The sequence below is a fragment of the Megalopta genalis genome, chromosome 12 (assembly GCF_051020955.1).
Source record: "Megalopta genalis isolate 19385.01 chromosome 12, iyMegGena1_principal, whole genome shotgun sequence".
NCBI lineage: Eukaryota > Metazoa > Arthropoda > Insecta > Hymenoptera > Halictidae > Megalopta > Megalopta genalis.
The window spans coordinates 11,560,340-11,584,240 of NC_135024.1; the positions used below are offsets into that span (position 1 = coordinate 11,560,340).

Here is a 23,901-nt window from a genome sequence, read left to right on the forward strand (position 1 = left end):
CAGTAATTATATTAGGAAAGAAATTAATTTGTAAAAATGGATAAAATAATCACGTTATCAAGCCCAAAAATTGCACACAAAATCTGAGTAATGTCAATAACGAAATTGAAACCAGAAAGTTAAAATTTATCATAGCGAATGGTATATTAAATCTTTCGCATTCTAATCATTCTCGTAGAATTTCATTTGTTCGAATGTATTGCAATATAAATGAATTTTGAAAACTACGTGTTATCTAAGATAGCATATTCATTTTTTAATGTTCAGAAAAATGTCATCGATCCTAACAGCTTTTATGTAAGAAAACTTGTTATATTTTACCTAGTTAGGATAGGCATAGTAAGAAGAATATAGGTGTGCACATGTGAAAAATACGTATTCTGTTTTGAAAACTAGTTTATTAGACGTTCAAAATGTTGCCCATTCGCTTCCATACATGCACTATAGTGACGTCTTTGTGAATACCTAATAACCTCATCGATGCCTTGAGTTTATATATGCCGCGTGAATTTTTCTTTTTATGTTTTCTCTCGTAGTAAATGCCGTTGTCATCACTTTTTCCTTTATGCAGTCTCATAAAAATACTGGCGTTAAATCCGGCGATCTTCATGGCCGCATCATGGGATTGACTCACCTCGTCTTTTACGTTTACTTGTTTCCGTATGGATATGTGATCCTGTGTAATTAATCACTAGACTACGGAAGTTTATGCTCTTACGATATATGCTAAATATGCAGACCATATGCAAGAATATGCAAACTGTATGCAAGATATGAATATACAAAGAAAATATGCAGCATAGATTTGGTATATATGCACTTGTATAGATACTAAAATATTCGTAAAATTGTGTGTATCGAATGTATTTAATATTTTATACGATGTGAAGCAGATAAAAATGTATTGAATATTACACGAAAACTATTTTGTGAAATAATTATGTTGTACATAATATAATAACATAATAAAATATAACGTTATTATATAATATATATACATATTATATTATATGTTATATAATACAATATATTTGTACACGTTTCCGACTATATTAAACTCTATTAATTTTTTAATGATTAACTCTATGCATTTTTAAATTATTAAAATATTAAAGTCTATTAACTTTATAAACTTTTTAAGTACTTGATTATTAACATTGTATTATATATAATAATGTTATATAGGTAGGTTTCATGCATAATTTACATGAAATAATTATGTTATACATAATATAATAACATAATAAAATATAATGTTATAATATAATATAATATATTATATTATATTATATAATGATATATAATACAATATTTGTACACGTTTCCGATTATATTAAACTCTATTAATTTTTGAATGATTAACTCTATGCATTTTTAAATTATTAAAATATTAAAGTCTATTAACTTTATAAACTTTTTAAGTACTTGATTATTGATATTATACTATATATAATAATATTATGTATGTAGGTTTCATGCATAATTTACATGACAATAAACTATAATATTTTTCCTAAATTTTCAATTGAGAATTGATGCTTTTTGTTGGAAAAAATTAGTTGAAACGCAAGAAATGATCTCTTAACGGGTATTCCGTAAACAGTCCATAAAAATTTTTTGAATGTCGTGAGATTGTTTCTCTGCTATAAATTCTGACAATTTCCAAACTAATTTGTAAAGAAATTTTCTGTATTTACGTAATACCCAGAGTATGCAAGTTCTTTGCAAAATATGCAAGGAATGTGCAGTATGCAAAATATGCAAGAAAAAGGAATATATTTTTAACATCCTCTATACTTAGTTAATTTTTCCAAAATATGCATTTGCACAAAAAATTCAAGTCATTCAGCGTAATTTGAAAGACGTTATTCCGCTTTAAAAGGTGTTCGAATGCTTTCATGAACCACTGTATTATTTGTAGCATAGTATAGAAAAGCATCGTCGCCGTGTGGAATCATTTCAGCGAGCGTTAAATCCGCGCAAAAATACTGTTACAAAAATGAATGTACATATGGGAGCAGATTAACAACTCTGTCGACATGTAGCAAGATAATTTTGAAAACAGCATGCATCTCTTTTCATATCTTTGAGGTTTTCATTTCGAATGAATAATACCGTTGTAACGAATGAAATTCGATTGAATTTTTAATAAACAATTTTCAGAGGATTCAATTATAGTTGTACGCATGGGACTGTATTCACATCGATTATATAACAGGCTGATTGTCAGCAATTTTTCGAAATTGAGTTAGCATTATATGGTGTTTAACTGGTGCAAAACATCCATTAGTATAATTGTTGGTTGACGAACGTATTCCGCTGTTGGGATTCGCGAATACCTGTGTGACCAATATTCCAACCATGTGTCCATAGTTGGTTATGGTCTCGCGACGGTGCGTCGGTGTTCATCGTGGCTTGGTTTACTGCCCCAAGGGAAACATATGAGCCATCCCCCTCACCCCTTTCCTTGTCACATGGAAACGTCTGGCAACAGGAACGTTGTGTAGGTTACGTACAAATCCACATAATGTATTGACTCGGAGACGTAAGAAACGCGCGGGCGGTGAAATGAACCCTTCCGGGGTTGTAAGGCCCGGATTGCACGGTGGACGCGTATGTTCCTAAGTCGCCGATTGATTGCCCGCCAAATTAATTTTGGGCTATCGGATTCAAGTTCGATTGGTAGTTGCGCGTACTGTTGCGTGGTTTGAAGACTGAGTGCTTGTGACTTGAGAATGATTGCTCGCGGGATGACTGCTCGCGTGTACCGGTAAAATTGCAATAGACCGTTTTTCGGGTTTGCTCGGCTATTTATGGGTGGTTCCTCGTCGGAACTTGTCCTGGAGGGGGTAGGAAGCTAGTCGCTGGGTCGTGGAATCTCTGCGACCCTGGTTCATCCCCTGGAGATTCCGTCAGGTCAACTCAGGTAGCGGGCCCCGTCGCGCGCTCGACGTCGGCTGACCCTTCGGAAATTCCGGGTTTATGAGACCTTATGGCAGTCAAGGAAACGGCTTATTTACGATGAGTGAAAGGAAAGAAAAAACGTCTGCCTTGTGATTTGTGCCATGTCCGGATGGCATCCGGACAATCTGGCCGCCAAATGGTTGTGAAAATGTCCTTGACTGCAGCCTAACTATGGTCACGTCCGTGTCGTAAACCCGGTCGCAAAGACTCCACGTGTTTGTTCCTTCGCGATGGAACATGCTCCCCCCCGTTGATCGGTACGATCGACTAACACGATTAACTATGAACTGTCTGTTTTTCTTTGATTCCCGTCGTACTGCGGTGAAGGTTCTGGATCGGGAAGTGGTGCCAGCTTCTTCACGTTTCGTTTGAAGACGCCGTTTGCGGTTCGAACGGTGACTGCTCTGATGATTCCATCAGCTCCTGGATGGACCTGCTGGACTCGTCCCAGGTGCCAGCATAAGGGAGGAGTGTTGTCCTCCTTCAGCACAACGATGGTCCCTTCTCGAATATGGTGTGAACCACTTGTCCATTTGTGGCGAACGTTAAGTTGGTGAATATACTCCTTGTGCCACCTGGTCCAGAAGTCTTGTTTTACCTTCTGGATGTGTTGCCAGGTCGACAATCTATTGTCCGGAGTTGCCCTGAAATCGGTCTCGGCAATGGCCGTTAAAGAGCTGCCAATCAGGAAGTGACCAGGAGTCAAAGGCGATATATCGTTTGGATCGGGAGAGAGGGGAGTGAGCGGACGCGAGTTTAAAATGGCTTCGATTTCGACTACAAAAGTGTTGAATTGTTCAAATGTGAACAACTCTTCACCTACGACTCGTTTGAGGTGATGTTTGAAGGCCTTTACAGCGGCCTCCCACAGTCCCCCGAAATGCGGTGACAGAGCCGGCGTGAAATGCCACGCGATTCCCTTCGTGGTGAGGAAGGTTTGCAATCTTTCGTCCGTTGGGAGGGTCCTGTAAATTTCCCTCAGTTCGTTGTCGGCCCCGACGAAGTTAGTCCCGTTGTCTGAATACATGTTTTGGCAGGCCCCCCTGCGTGCGACGAACCGTTTGAGTGCCGCCATGAAGGCATCCGTTGTCAAGTCGCCTGCTACTTCGAGGTGTACGGCCTTTGTCGCGAAACAGGTAAATACGGCAACGTATACCTTTATGCGGGTGCGATTTCGATGCCGTCGTTCCTTTATGTAAAAGGGGCCGCAATAATCGACACCGGAGTTCTGGAATGGTCGACTCTCGGTGACGCGTGCCGCAGGTAAATTTCCCATCAGGTAGTCGACCGTGGGGGGATTAACCCGAAAGCACCTTACGCATTGCCGTACAATTTTCCTGGTGGCATTCCTTCCATCGATGGGCCAATATGTTTGGCGCACGTCGTGCAAGGTTGCGGTGATGCCTGAGTGAAGACCCTTCGTGTGAGCGTCGCGGATGATTAAATCAGTCACGTGGTGACTCCTTGGCAATAGAATTGGGTGCTTCTGAGCGAATGCTAATGTGGAATTTTGGAGGCGACCCCCCACGCGCAAGACACCCTCGTTGTCGAGGAACGGGTGCAGAGGTCGAAGTTTGCTTCTGGGGTGTAATTCTCCGGATTTTAGGTTTTTTATGTCTTGTGTAAATGTGACTGACTGAACGGACCTGATGATGCGGATGTTGGCTTCTTGTAGCTCTTTGATGGTCAAGGGGCCTGTGTTGCGACGGGCAGGCACCAGACGTAGACAATATGCTACAATTCGCCGTAGTTTTTGGATGCAGGAATACCGGGTAAGCATGTCGTTGGATTGGTTGATTGCGGTGGCGAGGCACGTGATCTTTTTTGTTTCTGGTACGTCGTTTGAATGGATGTATCTCGAGTTGGGCCATGTGGCCTCTGTTTGAGAGAGCCATTCTGGTCCGCATCGCCAAAGTGCGTTGTTGAGAAATTTCCCAGGCGTGATGCCTCGAGAAAGTAGATCGGCCGGATTATCCCTCGATCTGATGTGGCGCCATGACGAGATGTCGACCTTTCCTTGAATGTCGGCTACGCGATTCGCGACGAAGGTTTTTAAGGTGGACGGTGGTTTGTTTAACCAGTTGAGAACGATCGTCGAATCGGTCCAGAAAACGGTAGCGTGGATGTCTTGTGTGATGGCGTCGCGAACTGTTTCGTAAAGTGACGTTAGGAGGACGGCGCCGCAGAGTTCCAAACGCGCGAGCGTGACGGTCTTTAGGGGTGCGACGCGGGATTTTGCGCAGATTAGGCTGGTCTGGATTTGGCCGCGTGCATTGATAGCCCGTGCGTATAGACAGGCGCCGTAGGCCCGTTCGCTTGCGTCACAAAACCCGTGTATCTCGAGCCTTTCCGCGCTCCTGAGACTTACGTGTCGACCGAATTCGATTTGATTCAATTCTTGTAACGACCTCTCATATTCGGTCCATTCGGTATGGATGTTGGCCGGCAGGGATTCGTCCCAGTCAATCTTCAATTGCCAGAGTTGCTGCATGATAATTTTGGCGCGTATTGTCACGGGTCCGAGTAATCCCAATGGATCGAATATTTTGGCGATGGTTGCTAGGATGTGACGTTTGGTCACCTTGTTGGTTGTGGCTGTCTGTACGGAGTAGCGAATGGTGTCGTGCTCCGCGTCCCATGAGATGCCCAACGTCTTCATCGCGGTTGCATTGCCCAGGATCTTTGGATGGATAAGATCCGTGTGCAGTCCCGCGAGAAGTTTGGGTTCGTTGGAGGCCCATTGTCGAATGGTAAGACCTCCCTTTCGCAGTAACCTAGTGATTTGCCGTTGGATGACCTGAGCCTCTTCGATCGTGTCGGCACCGGTCAACAGGTCGTCGACGTACAAATCACGTTTGAGGATTACTGATGCTGTTGGTGTTGCGTCCTGCTCGTCGTCTGCCAGCTGGTGTAAGCATCTTATGGCAAGATATGGTGCTGAGGAGAGTCCGAAAGTGACAGTATTTAGCTCGAATGTAGCTATTTCGCCGTGCCTGTCTCGCCATAAGATGCGTTGGTATGCACGGTCGTCCGGTCGGACAATGAATTGCCGGTACATCTTTTCGATGTCCGCGGTTAGGACGACTGCGTGCATTCGAAACCGAATCAGTAAGGTGAATAGGTTGTCCTGTATGGTCGGACCGGTCAGTAGCGTGTCGTTCAGTGACAGCCCGCTGGTAGATTTGGCTGCCCCGTCGAAGACCACGCGAACCTTCGTGGTCGTGCTTGAGGGTTTTTCAACTGCGTGGTGTGGTAGGTAGAATCCGGGTGTATCGACGGTGTCTACCTGTGTCATGTGCCCGAGCGCGAGGTATTCGTTGATTACTTGGTGGTATTGTTCTCGTAATTCGTCGTTCCGCGCTAATCTCCGCTCGAGTGCCAAGAAACGTTTGAGGGCCATCGACCGAGAACCTCCGAGCTGCTCCCTTTTTTCGTTGAAGGGTAACGCGACCATGTATCGTCCGGACGCGTCACGCTTGACGTTGTTGCTGAAATGTGTTTCGCACTCCTGCTCATCGAGTGTTGGATGGTGCCTATGGGGTCCTTCTTCGACCTCCCAGAAATTTTGTAAATCGAACTGTATGGTGGTGGAAAACGTGTTGCGTGTTGTTCGCGGCGTAGGGATCGGGACGCTACCTCCAATGACCCATCCGAATTGAGTTTTTTGGAGGATTAACTCGTCGCTGGGTCGTTTGGAGATATTGTATTGCCCGATGCTGAGACAAGACAGCGCCGGTCCGGTCCCTAGCAACATGTCGATTCGTTCTGGTCGATGGAAATTCGGATCGGCTAATTTGATGTTCGGAGGAATGCCTAGTTTCGCTCGGTCGATTTGCACGTCGGGTAGCGGGCCTGCGATTCTCGGTATCGTCAGGAAAGTCAGTGTCCGTTCGTAGTTCGTAAGTCTCGATCTAATGGTTGTTGTGACCAATTGGTTGGTGATGGTGTTCAATTGGTTTAATGCCTCTATTGTCGCGGTTTGTTGTTTCGTCGGTAATCGTAAATTTTGCGCTAGTTCGTCTGTCATAAGATTCGCGTTAGAACATGTATCGATCAATGTTCGGCATGGAACCGGTTGTCGATCGCGATCTAACACGTAAACTGTGGCGGTTGTCAATAAACCGTTCGTCTGTCCGTCCGAAATGAGGGTTTTGAGTCGTTCTGTTCGCATGTCCATGGTCGTATTGTTTTGTCATTCGTCCTTGTGAGACGCGTTCCCGGATGCCGCGTCGAGGTGCAATTTGGTGTTGTGCTTGCCATTGCACACGCGACACCGTCCCGCCTTGCACTCTTCGGGTGCGTGGCCTGGCCACAAGCAATTTTGGCACAATTTGTGCGTTTGTGCGGTCGCGATTCTTTCTGGTGCCGTCATGGAGCGAAATTTCGGACACGCGAACGCCGCGTGGTTATCGAGATTGCAGATTTTGCACGCTCGTGTCGAGGTTGCGACAAATGTCTGTCGTCGAGGTGTCTGTGGGGAGGTCGGAGGACGTCGTCGAGGTGTCTGCGGAGAGGTCGGAGGACTCCATCGCGTCTTGTTGGGCCGCCGATATGTGTTCGCGGCAATGGGCTCTCGCTCTTGATTGGTCCTAGCCCTTGCAGTCCCGATTGATTCGGCCGTTTTGCAGCTATGAGACGCGTTTCGGAGATGTTTGAATACCGCGTCGACATCCGGCATGCGAGTGTCGGTGAGTGTGGTCTCCCACGTTTTACGAATCTCGGGATTCATTTTTGAAATTGCGACGTTGGTGATGAGATCGTTCGCAATGTTTTCCCACGACCGTCCGAGAGCTTGTAACGATCGGATATGTGACTGCATATGATTGACAAGATCGCGGATTGAATCGGCCGAATCGTCTGGCATCGCGGGCGTATCTATCAGTAGCGACGTGTGCCTAAGTACGAGAGCGCGCGTGTTGTCGTAATCTTCGACCAATTGGTGCCACGCGGCCTTGTAGTTGTCTTCACTGATCGTAAGTGACTCGATCGCGGATGCTGCCTTTCCGGTTAGTGATAGTCGCAAATAACTTAGTTTCTGGATGTCCGTGAGACCTGGATGTGCATGAATTATGTTCTTGAACGCATCCTTAAATGTAGTCCACCTTTCAAGACTACCGTCGAATTTGGGCAGATCTATCTTAGGTAGATGGATTCCGAATGTTGTCCCGGACATGGTAGGTGTGGGAGAACTGATGGTGCCTCGAGTGGTGGAGACCGATTGTAAGTCGGCCTTACCTAATTTATCTAACAATACTTCCGCATTCGCGATGACCGTGTCGTATGTTTCTGTCGTCGACTCGCGTTCGGCTTCGATTTCGTCGGAGTCCTCGTATTCGTGGAGTTTGTTTTGTATATCGTTGAAGCTGTCGAATTGGATCCGCAACCGTTCAACCCGATTCCGGAGTTTGGCGCGTTCAACGTCGGAGTCGCGAAAGTCGGTCACAAATTTCGACAGGTTGGTCATTTGCGATTTGAAGACGCGGCGCTTCATTTTGAGGTCTCGGATAATTTGTTGAATATTGTCGTCGGTTGCCATTTTAATGCGCGTCGCGGACGGGACTCAGTGGGAGTGGATAATAAGAAAGGATTTGACTGACAGTTCAGTAACAGGCCTACCTTGACTGCGTTCCGGTTGCTGCGTGTTGTCTTCGGCTGAGCGTGGTCTGACTGGACTGCGGCTCAGGGTGGCTGTTGCTTGGCTGGACTGCCCGTTGATGTGGTGTGGTCTTTCTTGGGTTGTTATCGAGTACGCGCACTGTTGTCACCACACAGATCACTAGAATCCGGCTCGAAGGACCATGTATTGACTCGGAGACGTAAGAAACGCGCGGGCGGTGAAATGAACCCTTCCGGGGTTGTAAGGCCCGGATTGCACGGTGGACGCGTATGTTCCTAAGTCGCCGATTGATTGCCCGCCAAATTAATTTTGGGCTATCGGATTCAAGTTCGATTGGTAGTTGCGCGTACTGTTGCGTGGTTTGAAGACTGAGTGCTTGTGACTTGAGAATGATTGCTCGCGGGATGACTGCTCGCGTGTACCGGTAAAATTGCAATAGACCGTTTTTCGGGTTTGCTCGGCTATTTATGGGTGGTTCCTCGTCGGAACTTGTCCTGGAGGGGGTAGGAAGCTAGTCGCTGGGTCGTGGAATCTCTGCGACCCTGGTTCATCCCCTGGAGATTCCGTCAGGTCAACTCAGGTAGCGGGCCCCGTCGCGCGCTCGACGTCGGCTGACCCTTCGGAAATTCCGGGTTTATGAGACCTTATGGCAGTCAAGGAAACGGCTTATTTACGATGAGTGAAAGGAAAGAAAAAACGTCTGCCTTGTGATTTGTGCCATGTCCGGATGGCATCCGGACAATCTGGCCGCCAAATGGTTGTGAAAATGTCCTTGACTGCAGCCTAACTATGGTCACGTCCGTGTCGTAAACCCGGTCGCAAAGACTCCACGTGTTTGTTCCTTCGCGATGGAACACATAATGTGACTTACGGCCTTCAACTATGAAATCATAGTTCGAAATATTGTCGAAAACGAAAAATACATGAACATAAGGAAAATATAAGTAAGGCAACATTGGTTAAATTTTCTTCAAAATAGAATCTACATTGTAATGTTGTGGATATTTTATAAAAATTTCGTTCATTAACACGTTGACTGCCGCGTCACCCGTATTCGGGTGACAGCAAAAGTTCTCATCAGGCCACGTCACCCGTAATTCGGGTGACGCTGATTTGACTACTTACAAAGGATTTCCGAAAATATTTCGACAAATATTCTACAGGAGGTAATGAAACTATTGAATTCTTATAAAAATGGTTTATTAAAAAAATTATTCGCAGTGTATAACATTAAAACATTCTCTGCAAAGATGAGGTTGATCAGGACAGCTTGGACAAAAAGTTGTTTGTTTTTTCAGATATGCTCGTGCCTCTGATCGGTCCATTTCGTATCTTTTATTTGAACTGTAGCTTCCTCAGTATCATCAACATTTCTTTCTTCTTCCATGACCAATTCTCTCTCGTAAAATCTCGTCAATAGTATCTTCATAACATTCATTATCACTAAGATTATATTTATCAGTATCCAAATCAGAATCTGACGATGTAATTTTATTTATGCTTCTCCTTCCGGGCAATCCGATCTCTTTTCATTATTGACAAAAAATAAGGGCAGAGATTTTAAGTTATACCATTCGGTACTCGGCAAAGATTCCAACTGTTCATGCAGGAACAGAAACACTATGAATTAACAGCGGACACTTCCTATAGCGGCACGGGTGGCCTGTAGGAGATTTTGTTGTAAATACGCGTGGCAGTCAACGTGTTAAAGGTGCATCAGTATGTGCTTTTGTTCGGCTTGTATTCATGGTCTTAATTCTGTACAAGTCCCTATGACTAGACTACGGTTTTTTATGCATTTATGACAGAACTCAGTAGGTCCATCTCATAATAGTAAAAGCATTTAGAAAATTTGAAAACATTATTGTATTGTTCGCAGATCGTTAAAATCATTAAGAAAAGAAATAAATGTTTTCTTGTATCTTGTAATTAATACAGACAATTTTCGCCTTGCATAAAAATCCGCAGCCTACTTATGGTCATTTAGTTTAGATTAAAAAACAAGCGTGCAATAATTTGTTTTTGCTTCACATTAGGCTACAAACTAATCGCATTTTTACTTACTTCTTTCTCTTAGAGTCGATATTGAAAGCCCACTTTCAGACATTTCTTGTAGCTATTCTGCGTTTCTATAAACATTGTGGTTCAATTAATAAGAAGAAATTTAATGGAAACGAATGCATAACTGTCGCCTCTTCAACATTCAGTTCGTATGCAGTCTAAAAATAAGTTAACTTCACAACTTTTAAATCCAGTTACATACGAGCGGTTTGAGGCAGTTCCGCCTCGTCTGCATTTTCCTATATACGCCCTTGTTTTCATAAACCGCGAATTTCCCCCCGAATTGCAGCATCGTGTAAATTATTTCATATAAATCACAGTATTGCCAAAATGCGTCGTAAAATTTGGGAACAAAATCGTACAAGGCATGCTATTAATATGTATGTCGTGATTTCAATTTTCATTCCCGATTAAAAAAGTGTACCTATCCCAATTTTGGAAAAATTGTATAAAGATACAGATACAATTGTATACACAATTGTAACATAATTCAGTTAAAACTGTGCTTGCACTGTTAAACATTCGTTGTGAATTCCAGATTGATTTGTAACATTTAGAAATAAAATTCTGTTTTAGGAATGCAGTTTCTCGAAAAATATCATTTTACGATTTATGAGAATAACAAAATTGCAGTTCAATTGAAAGCAAGTAACATTTTTCATTTCACTGCATCGATAGTTGAATGAAACATCGTGAATAAACGCTAGACACGGTATACACGGTTGAAACAGTAAACATTTTCTGACTTATTCTGTGTATAGAGCTAGGGCATCGGAAAATTATGCAAATTTTATTCGAGCACGTAGTTGGTTGAGTTATTTGTGGCGTTTTAATGCTGCTACTAGTAGAACCTAATGAATTTATGGAGAATATTTTACGGTTGCGAGGTAATGCGCGACAGTTTCTAAATAAAAGTGTGTGCATGAATTTTAAAGAGATATATAAAAACTGTATGAAGGGTAATTTAGACTGCAATTTGAATAATTAGATGTACGTTTTTTTATTAAGATGGTGGAAGAGGTACTGAAACGCATAATATTACCCTGTCAAACACAGAACCGATTCGGGATATTCAGCATCGCGAAGAATTTATACCGTAGTTTTATTGAACACTTTGGTTTTCTAAAAGATTTTTCATTTTTCTGTATCTTTTCATAAGAGCAGTTACTTCTATGTTTTATTATATTGTAAATTCATTTTAATTTGACTCTGCAATAAACAGCATCTAAGAACAATAAACGAGTTTTATTTTTTCCGAAATAAGAAAAAACGTAATTTTTAACAATTTAACAACAAATACCAACAATTTCAGAGACAGTCACTCCTACAAATCCTGAACGGAAAACGAAAAAGAAAAGTAAAGTCTAACACCGAATTATAAAAGAAAATAAGAGTGAGCCTAAGTACAGAACAGTCTAAAGCATTCGTAATGATATAATGTATAAATTTTGAATATGTATTAGTTTGCTATTACTAGACTGCGGATTCTATGCATTTATGACACAAAGGAGAGGTAGGTGGAATTAAGAACAATGAAAATACTAAAAGAATTTAGGGACACCTATGTATTACTTACAACTCATTGAAATTATTAAAGCGAAAAAGAAATGTCAACTTGACTCACGTTTGTTGATATTGATGAAGATAATTTTTAGATTGCATAAAAATCTACAGTCTAGTTATTACTTTGTTACTCTTCGTTACTAACGAAGCTTCTAATTGAACTACACTATCTTTGACACTTCTCCTTCTGCAATTTTGTTATTCTCATAAATCGTGGAATGATATTTTTCAAGAAACAGCTGTCTTCAAATAGAATTTCATTTGTAGATGTTACAAATTATTCTAAAATTTTCATAATGAAAGTTTAATAATGCAAGCACAGTTTTAATTGAATTATGTTGTAAGATACATCATGTGAAAAATCTATGTACAATTTTTCCAAAATAGGGATAGCAACACATTGTTATCTTCGTTAATAAATAAAACAAACCATAGTGTTTACAACTAGTCAATCATCTTTACCAGTGTTCATTAAATCCACGTTGGCAAAAAAGAAGAGAGCAGCTTAAAATCTGTGGAAGCATTCACAGTAACTTCTAAATTTATTCTTCCAAAAAAGAAGGTATATAAATCTGACTTGAAAAAAATGAATTCGATCGCAATGCGGATAAACCATAATGTTATTGGATAAGTACATGAAATGTCAACTAAAGTAACAAACGTTAGTGAGTATTACTCGACACTGAAAGAGCATCTGTCTTCATGGTCACTGTAACACACTGCAGAGAGAACTTCGATAAAAATACTACAATAAAATAAAAATACCACGAACAGTCTAAAAATAAAAGATAGTGACTCCAAACTTTAGTACATCGATGCAGAAGTTCCATAAAGACTGTGTGGAACCCAATCCTTTAAACTCGATTTACGATAAAAGTACCTATAAAACACACTACAGCGTTTGCTTTTGTACGTGATACGGGACACTCTTACAAAAGAGAATCTTCAAAACGTGATAAAATTTTGAAATACGCACATTTTTGGGTATTCGTTAAAGCAGAAAGAGTCAAATATAATGTGTTTAGCAAAATTAAATGAAGCTTCGAAATCGAATAATTTGGTGAAAGATATACTTAAGACGATCTTAATAACAAGTAGAGTAGTGGAGCCAATTACAATTACTATGGGATGACCAATTGCTATGCCTTTAGTTTGTTTTCGGTGATAATTAACTTTATATTTATCGAATAGGATATATCAAATATTTTTACCCTGTTATTTTGTTCATTGTTTAATACTTCCCTTAACTCTACGGTAACTGGCTCCACTACATTAATTTTAATGAAAATATGTTCAAAGTAATATCTAACATCTGATACTGGTGCTTCAGAAACTAGATGTTTCTTCGGTATCACTGATGTAGGTATTCATATACGGGTAACATTAATTTTTAACTAAGTTTTGAAATTCATTTTTATTGTGATATATTCGAGAAAACTAGAAAAAAGAATTAAACTAAATTTTAACCTACCTAATTTTGGTTTAATTCGTTAAATGACTTTGATGTTCTGCAAATTTTTGGTGATAATATTCGAAGTATTGTATATGTTACGAAGTATTGTGAGAATGATGAAAAAGGGAAAAGAAAGAAATAAACATGCATGCGGCGGCATGGCTACTATTTATAGAATATTATTTCAAACAACATGTTATTCTATTTTATAATTATTTCCATGCTTGTGATCAGTTTTGAAATAACATTCTTTGAAATAATATTTGAAATAATATGTTATTCTGTTTTCCGATTGTTATTAATTGTTAATTAATTTTTCTTCGATAATGTATGGTGATTTAATCAACTCGGAGCGGAGTCTTCTTTATACTGACATCTCCATCCATATTTCTGCAATATAAATGAACCGTTCTGACTATGTTGGATGGTTATCCGATAATATGAAACATTTTTTTCTGGAAAACAACACCCCTCTTTTATCTTCCGTGTCTCCGGAGCGATTATTTTGTTCCGCAACAATATTAAATAGATCCATACAGAAATCTCTTGAGATAAACTTTTTGTTGAAAGCAAATTGCTGTTAAAATTGTTTAATACTATTCAGATCGTTGTATACTATTTGAAGGATTATATCTTTATAAAGACAGAGTTTTGTTTAAAGCAAATCGATGTAAGGATTTCTTAAAATAAAATCGTAGAATTGCGTATTTGTTTGAAAATTCTTTTGCCATATTTGAAATAAAAAATAAAATAATTAATTATTTGGAATTGCTATTATTTCATTTCGATCGATATTATTCTTATTTTTAAATCACAGCATTGAAAATAAAGTTTTTAAATGAATTACTTGAAGTAGTTATTTCTTCTTTTCATTTCAAATAATATTCGCTCTAGTCTGATACTAACGATAGAGTGAGTCACTATAGTGATACACCGTTCAAAAAGATAACATACGTGGAAGCTGCTATAGTAGCACACAAAAGCTAAGAGGTTAAAAGGTTTCGAATCGAAAGACTGACAGACAACGTTTGTATAAGGTTTTTGGTGAATCTCTTGAGGATTTATTTTCGTATGGCTAACGTACTAATTTCGTAGCCCAAGAGAACATCAATTAGCGGGTTGCATTTGTCTAGCCGAAAAGTGTACAAATTCTGGATTATTTAATTCTAATTTTAATTCTGTGACCACTGTGTGTTACCCAGGTTGAGCATTTAGCCACATGTTTCATATCGGCAATTAAACATTTTCTTTGAAATTTCGTAGAGATGCAAGGAATGGACTATTGCTTCTTCGAACCTGTACTTCCTTCCTAAAAAAAGACTGTATTACCTTAATATCAATGGCAGATATCCATCTTACCATTAGATATGTAGTACAATTATCTTCATATGGTAGCAACAAAAACATCTTCAAACAGGTAAAAATATTACATATTTATGAAAAGTCTCATATTAGATTGGCAATTGTTGTTGTATTTGAGATACTATAAATAAAAAGTATGGTTGCAAAATATTGTTAAAGAACTTCTGTTGTGTGGTGTAACTTACGATCGAAATGTTGTATATGTTTCGTCCCTTACTCGTGATAGTGAAATACTGGTTGTTGAATTAATGGTCTTTCGGTAACACGGATAGATACAATTGTTTTACTGCTGCAGATTTTTCAACAACAAAAATCTTAAGCGCAATGGTAAGTTTAGTAATACAGAGATCTGCCTAATATTTCAATTTTGTTCCACGGAAATAGTAAACAATAAAATCGGTTCGATCTACGTTATTATTAGTTCTACATTCATTATTAAAAAGATATTATAGCCATTGATTAGATTATACTTTTGAACACAATTGTTTAGTATACAGCAAAATGAAATAACGTGCAGTACCCTATTCTGACTATAAGTGTGGTATCCTTCGTACATAAAACATTCCAAAGGCAGGCATACGCTAAGAGTACCAGTGTCAATCTGTAGATTTCCACACTATGTCCATCCATGCCTCCGAGTAGGGGGCAGGGTGGTCGACACAATCGACCGAGCATTTAGCTGGGAAAGGGTCTCTGGGCTTGACACCTCTGCACTTCGACCGTCTCAGACATTCTACCCAGTCGGAGGTCTTATCGGATGCGATATGGTCCCGTTAGTTCTTCCGACTGCACCTTCCAAAGAGAGAGAGAGGGAGAGAGGGAGAGAGAAGAAGACTAGTTTGAATACCTTCCATTTCAGAAAAAGTACCATAGTCCCTGCTGATTCTGAACAGGAACGGCCCTAAGGTGGTTTGTAATGTTCTATGCTGCGCTAGAAATCCTGCAGATTCGCCTAGAATGCGACGCCATACAAAGAACTGAATTGTATCACTTTCGCGTAGAGGTGGTTACTTGAGAATGACGTCTCATAAAAACAAGATCTCTTATTCTTTGTTTACCTTGATGATCTTGGTGTATCTAGCATGGAGGGAGGGCATCAAAATTGATTATAGATCATACAACTTAGATTTCCGCAAAGAATAATCTTACCCCTAGTCTAAATCTTGTCGACAGCACAAACAAATAACCTAGACAGATGGTCCTTTTTTGTAGGACGTTCGCATAGTAAATAAATCTAGCACTCAAAATTACATACGATCTCACAGGATCGATTCTAAAGGGGAAAACTCTAGTTCGCGAAATGAGCAGGGATGACACCACAACTAAGGGATTCGCTGAAGAGCTACCGTGGGTCGAGGATGATCAGTCTACACTATCTATGGCTAAAAATAGCTTCATTTAATAACCAAATCTTCACGGTGACTTGCTATAAGCTAATCGAGAACTCGCAAGAACATACCCAGTATCCAGCACAGAATATTTATCCTGGGGTGAGAGCCACTTTCCCCTATTCATAATCTATCGAAGACGCTGAGAAGACCACAATACGGTATCTCATTCTTTCTTTTGAACCGTGATAGGAATCCTAGCTCGGATGACTCGCAAGCCTAGCGCCTACATTGCTCCAACTGTCCTCCTTTTCCCGGTGATCGTGTTGATCCCGTTCCATGCTCTTCTTTCGCGGCGTCACCCGTCTGCAAAATGACACCATGGTCTTCTGGAGCTTCTCGCTTTCAAACATTGCTTTGATGATTTCGGAGATCGAGAAATCTCAGTCTACCTTTTGCCACCAGAGCATGGCTTTCCGCAGACCACGCTGGAATTTCTCTAGCAAGACGTTGGGTGCACACAGTGCTGGTATTGCGTTCTCTCCTCGCACCAAATTCAACACAGGTATTTGTCGAGATATTCATCTTCGACGAACACCTGTGACACTACCTGAGTTATCCTATCGCAGATCCTACCAAAACAGTGCTCTAGGTTGGGCAGAACTACTCGGACAGCTCGCTGACGGGTGTTGGCACCATTCGGCCAACGTTTCCAGCGTCAACTTTGCTGGAGCTACTCCATCTCGCCGCAGGCCGCGCGCGTTCAATCGCTTTCAGATCGAGAGCAGAAGATCCCGTCAACGTAATTAAAGTAAAGGTTTTACGAAACGGTAGATGATGGAGGGTTGGAGGAAAAGGAAGAGAGCGTTTCGTACTGAGTCCGCCAGTGGATTCATCGGTGAGGCGATGCCTTAGATACGAAGATCAGGTAATAGACATCTGCTGGCGAGCATCATAGGTGGCCGCCATTACAGTAATAACCCTGTTTAACGCCTGTGTACTTTCCCTTTGCACTTTCTCAAATTTAAAAAGGCGGCCCCTCATGAGCGAGACAATCGAAATGGGGGTCGATATGCCAACAACAGACGAGAGCATTCATTTGGTACCCGACCTCGACATCCGGTGATCTTATAGGATTTTGTTATTAGAATCATAAAGCTTCGGCCATATGGTCCAGTCCTCTAGATTGAAGCCATAACGCAATGTACCTCCTTCTCCATCAGGCGGACAACCCTCTCGATATACCGCCTCTTGATCAACGTATCGTCTACGTAGGACACGATGCTGACCCCGGGTGCAAGGGCGACCTACAAGATTACATCACGTGCGAGGTCTCATAGTATTGAACTCGGAATAAATCCCTGTGAGACTTCGTGCAGAGCTCTCCTTTCTCCCACGACACAGTACTTGATCTTCTTTTCCAGACAAGGATGCACGTGATCAAGCACTGTCCCTCTAACCTCATCCCAGATCTTGTTGAATTTCTTAACATGTGGGCTGGATGCAAAAATCAGTCTGCGTATTACACTGTATTACATGGTATACTTTCTCTTTAGTTTTCGATAACCATCGGTTCTAGAAATATGCGAAACCCAGGTGAGTGTTGATCGTCAGGCTGAACAGCGATGCGTTTTTATCTTCGAGCGTCGATGCAATCGGCTCAAGGATCTCGTAAAATGAACAGATAGATAGATTTTTCTCAGTAATAAAATACAATACGTAAAAGGTAATGAATTGTTCTTTCCAATAAAATTATTCCTCTCATAACTTGATAATTTGAATAGATCTAAGTTAACCTGGATCTTCGTATCGTTACATTTTTTTCGATCCAGTCAATCTTGTGGACATCCTTGTCTTAAACAAAGCGTTTCCAGTTGTAGAACGAACATTGAGATCTGAAATAGATCTGAGTCAGCAGTTTATGGTAACATGAAGGTCTGGGTCAAGTCTGGGATAGATTTAGGTCGGAAGATAAGGCCAAGCGGTAGTTAGATGAATGGAGGAAATGCTGAGAATGTCGTTGACCTGGACAACTTGTGTCTTACAGTTCCGAAAATCAGTGAGATTTCCCTTTATTCTGCATAATTACACACGCTTCAATTACACACACTTCAATGCGCGTTGAATTATGACGCGTACATATCATGAATAATTGTGTCTTGTAATACAGATCAAAAACTGACCGTCCTAGTACTATAGTCACTTATATATTCGAAGTACATAACGCAGATTGACGTTTATTATTAAGGTCCACTATGGTTTAGTGACCCTGCCCTTCGTGGAAATCAGCGAAAGTTCTTATCGATCCTAAACGCCCTCGAAGCGCAATGGGGTTACTGCCCCGGTGCCTTACAGAATCCTACACTTGTTTTCTTATACTTTTCTGCAGAATTTACGCAGCATGTAATGCACACATATTTCGATATAATATTGATTTCGTTCTGTATTGCCTATATTAAAAGACACAGGAATACCACCGTTAGGGTACTCCCTTCACAAGTTTAACTAAAAATTTTGTAAATGCATAGACAGGAATTGTTCGAAATAAGTACTCTGAGAAAATAGTAAACTCCTTCAGAATCAGCGACGTGAACCTGATTCTAAAGAATTCTTTTTGCATTAGGTTGATGCAAAAGTTCGTCCCATTTTCAATAGAAATTTAAGACAAATTTTATTTACTTAAAATTCAATGTGATCAATAGCGGCTTTGTTCGATGATCCATCCCTTATCTTTTCAGTAGCTGCATAATCCCGTGCTCATAGAGGTTTCTGGCTAAAGAACTGTGATCCAAGAGATTTCTCAAATCCTAAAAAGAAGAGGAATTTCTGCGTCAATCCAATTATTGCTTTTCTGCACAGGCAGCTTGGAAATGGCATCTGCTTAAAAACGGTTTATCAAGTTGGGATTTATGGTGCATTACGATCCTGTTCTTCAATCTCTTTAATGTTATTTAACCCAGCAAAACTATCATACAAACCGGAAATTTATGAATATTTCATTTTGAAGCTATCAACTTTTTGGCGTTATATTCCAAAGGTTTCGTATTCCATAAAGAAATACGTTCTTTCAGGCGGCGCATCTGTAAAGTAATATCAAATTAATGGCTTAAGAATTTCTCATAAAACGTAGAGATTCATGTTGTGGGATCTTCACGCAGCGTAGTAGCTTAGCGATGACAAGATCGATTAGAAATTCCTAAAGGGTTGCGCCCAAATGTGGGTGGTCTGTTGGAAGGTATCTAACCGAATATTATCGTGTCCCGAGCGTAAATTATGCAGAGAGGAAGTGTAGTATGCGAAACGATGTCAATGCCGACGACCTGCTCGTCCATTATCGTTGCTACGATAAAGGAGGAAGGAGGAAGCGTTGTGCCTTGCTGCGTTGCACAATAATACGGACTATAATCCATCCTCGCGTCATCATCGCCCTGTTTCCTCCACGCTGTTGTTACTATTCGGAGCGGGGAAAGGCAGTTTGGTATTTAGCGAAAGAAACGCCCGGAGTGACAAATAATTAGGAACTTACGAACTATCTTACTAAGGTCCGTCCTTCGGTGACCGATATTGATCAAGTTAAACTTCGCGTGCAAGTCGTATTTGCAACGTCAGCGTACGTGACTGTGTATTTACTTGATGTTTAAATTAAAAATTTACAAAACAATACATAAAGACAAAGTATTAACGTGAGCTGAAAAGAATTGCCTCACAAACTGAACAGCGCGAGGAGCAAGAGAATTCTATCGTCAGATCCACCTAATTGTTCTTACTTTTCCAGATTCTAGACCATTATTGGTTAAGTAAACAGCGCGAAGGGCAAGGGCAATTGATCACCAACTCCACCTAATCACGTGTTCTGTCCAGCGCTTAACTTGCAAGGAGAAGTCCCAAGGCATGATACTCACTTGGTTCTGGGCGCAGACGGCTTATAGTTTTTGAGATATTTAATGTTAAAGTTGTTAGTAGCAAATCCAGAAAGATAAGCTGGATTTCCGGCCGTAGCACCGTGCGGCGGGGTGGGGCGATGGGGATGTTAGAGAAGTGCTCAGAAGTGGTGGAATGAGGGAGTATATAGAACCTATGAGAAGACTAACTGAATCCCAGTCCTAATGTCCGCTCTCTACTATTCCTCCACCACTTATGAGTACTTTGCTGACAGGCCTGAACGCTGCGCGTCGCAGCGACTTATCTTTCAGGCTTTGCTACCAACAACTTTAGCATTAAATATCTAAAAAACTATATGCCGTTTGCACCTGAAACTGGTTGTCATTAGATTCAGTTTTACGAGCTCTATCTCCGTGTAAAATCTCACCAAACAGTGAATGTCACGCCTGGAGACTTCTCCCTGATATTAGCCAATGATGACCCATAATCTGAAAAGTGAAAGGGATTCGAGTAGAGCAGGCAACCGATTCTCCGTGCCACTAGTGCCGTTTAGTATGTGAATAGTGGCCATTCTTTTCAGTTTCCAGTAGTAATAATAAATTACATAATGTATATATTGCGAGATAGCATGAAGCTATGCGAATTCTAAATTAATATTGAAAAATGAAAGTTTTCCGTTCTATAAAACTGAACGTGAAAAATTTGTAAATAATGCTACATTATTTTTAATTATACTTTCCTTGTACAAACTCATACAAACTGTAAATACGTATGTAACACCAATTGTAAAGAGTTATTCTATGCGGAACTCACATTAAATTATCATATATAGTAATGAATGAATTAATTAAATTACTTATATAATTATTATATCAGCGTCAATTGCAAAACAAATCAAAATTTTTATGAAAATGGGAGTAACGTGTTTCAGCATTATAGGCACGCGATTTTTTTTATATATTAATAGCAAGTAAAAATTTAGAAAGCGAAATTTAGACATGCAATTCGGCTTTTGAAGCGGAATTCTTGTCCGACTCTAAGTGACAGCTCGTGTTATGAGTCAGCGATGCACCACGCTGAGTTTTAAGCACGTGTCCTTCCAGAACCTTGGTCTTCAAAACACAATATAACAGTGTCAGGCGCCAGGTGATACATGGGTTCTCGAGTCTGGACCTAAAGTACCTGCAACCACTGTCACTTCGTAACTTACCACGCGATGTCCTCTATCGTCTCCTGTGCCACGCTGTCCACACCCACGCTTTCTAAAAGGCACTGTCCTCTGAGGTTCAGAGAATGTAGTAAATTCTCCCTTCTCGTCCCACAGCATGCAAACAGAAATGGACAATTTGAGAAAAGGAGACGATCATTCGAGTCTCGCGGCACATTTTTATAATCGCCGATTGTCGACAACTATAAAAACGAGCCTCGAGGCTCGAATAATCGTATCTCCTCTTCCGAAATTGTCCATTTCTATTTACAAGCTGAGGATCAATCGAAGAGAATTTACTGTAGCTGATTGGTGACATCGTCAATACCCGCTCTTGAAGAATTGTGTCCGCGTCATGCAATTTGCACGATTGGGAATCTTACAGAGTCTTACAACTCTTACAGAGTATAGGAAAATAAATGTCAAAAATGGAAAGTCGTAAAATGAGGATTACCCTAATATACAGTCTCTGTACAGAATAAATGACACGATTATGCTAGATCGACTCTACATCTTCGGATTAATGGAGAACAGTGAACAAGGTGCCGTAAAATTGTCCCTGTCTGGTTTCTTTAGGGTCAAAATATAGAACGTTTTCCTTCAATTAAATTCTCTAGGATCTTTGTTAAGGGAATCATGGATTTCATTAGAGCAATGGTTGATCCTTGAAACGACTACAAAGCGATATATTGAAAAAATTTCAATTCTTTGACCTTGAAAACGTTTTATATCTTCATTCGAATAATATGAGAGGATAGTGGTATCGTTAGTCGATTGTCATATGTAATCCTTAATTTTTTAAGAAAAAATATTCAGTTCAATTTAGAAAGCAGTGCATCTGCAGAATTGGTTATATCGTTGCGTTCGCGCACAAAATTAAGTCCTATCTCTTACTAAATTCGAAATTTCATCCAGTTACGTGACACACCCTCTATATCGAAACTCCTCAGATTACTTCGGTATTCGTAGCATCATTTCCAGCGTAAGTACACGTAATTATTATGCTAGAACTCGCCCAGTATAAGTATACGCGAGATCAGTGTAAGACACCCAGTACAAGTTCACAATTGTAACGAACAGTTTACGTATACTTGTAACTGTATTGTGAATGCGTTTCCTCTGAAAAGATTAACGAAACGTGGAAACGAAAAATTGCTTTATTAGAAGCTTGTCACTATCGAGCGTGAATAGTATAGTAAATTCTCCCAAATTATCTCCCTCAGCTTGGAAACAGAAATAGTCAATTTGAGAAGAGCGGATACGACTGTTCGAGTCTTATGTCTCGTTTTTATATTCAGCGACTATAATAAAAACCAGGCGCAAAGCTCGAATAATCGCATCTCCTCTTATCTGTCCATTTTTGTTTACAAGCTGAGGAATAGTTTGGGAGAATTTACTGTAACTGCTCTCTGATTGGATCGGAACTAAAACGATGCCGACGGTGCACAGTGATCTGGGAATTCGCTTTCTGTGGCTTAAATTATTTTAGCACTGTTTCAAGGGTCAAGGTTATATTATAGTATGCCATTGAATTCTTCTCGGCACCAGCTATAATATAATGCAGTCAAAAATTATATATTAATACTAAGAAAAGCGATATCACTTCAATTATTTCTAACAAAAATTTGATTTCTGAAACACGTACATAATTGTAAACGAAAAGTTCCAGTAAAAATTTGTCGATTTTTAAAAAATTTAAACGTATTTTATTTACAAAAAGCCATCCGGCAGATCTCGGTGAAAAACCCTTTATATTTTGTTGGCATAAGGTTCTCGTAATTAATACAGGGATACTGTAATTATATAAAATTAGGCAAGCAATGATTGATCATTTTATCGCGATTTTAACAGAGCATAAAGAATGTCACTCATGGACTGCGGATCTTGATGCAAAATAAACATGTTGCACAAAGAAGGAACTGCATGGACATTTATGTGTTTACTTGATAACTTTAAGAAGTTATAAATAATAGGGTTGAAATCTTCAAACTTTTGATAGTTTCTTTACTTTGTATTTCGCGTACTCACACATTTTTGTCAAAAGTGCATAGAAACCGCAGTCCACTCACGAAGAACGTTCATTTGTTCATCGCCAAATAATATTACTTGTTTTTCTAACAATTGTCGCTTCGCGTATTGTCTTAAAATCAATTTAGCGTAAGGTGGCCCTGTGCGTGGAAAATGCTTGACGTCTTATTGCGCAAAGCGTGTCTCGCGAAGCTTCTCAGTCGACCCACGAAGGTTGCAGGCAACGGTTGATATAACTAATCAAATGCACGAGAGACGTTTCCTCCTTTTTGTTATAGCGGAGTTACGTCATAATTTCTGCTTTAAGATGCGAGTTTGTACTTCCTCGCTTCTGTTACACTAGCTCTGCTACAGACTTATTATGTGCACTAACTAAGTGCGCTTATCGTTCGCGGATGAAAAACCATGAAGGTTCAGTTGCGATTTCAAGTTAATA

The 23,901-nt window shown here is 40.3% G+C and overlaps 2 protein-coding genes across 5 annotated transcripts in view; one reads left to right on the top strand and one right to left on the bottom strand.

The window, feature by feature from the left end:
• Positions 1-23,901, top strand: part of LOC117222967 (opioid-binding protein/cell adhesion molecule) — a 727,814-nt gene that overhangs the window by 298,888 nt on the left and 405,025 nt on the right. The gene's annotated exons all lie outside the window — the stretch shown is intronic.
• LOC143260421 (uncharacterized) lies at positions 3,245-7,141 on the bottom strand. Its single transcript, XM_076525686.1, has one exon. It carries the CDS (start codon positions 7,139-7,141, stop codon positions 3,245-3,247), a length of 3,897 nt encoding a protein of 1,298 aa, XP_076381801.1.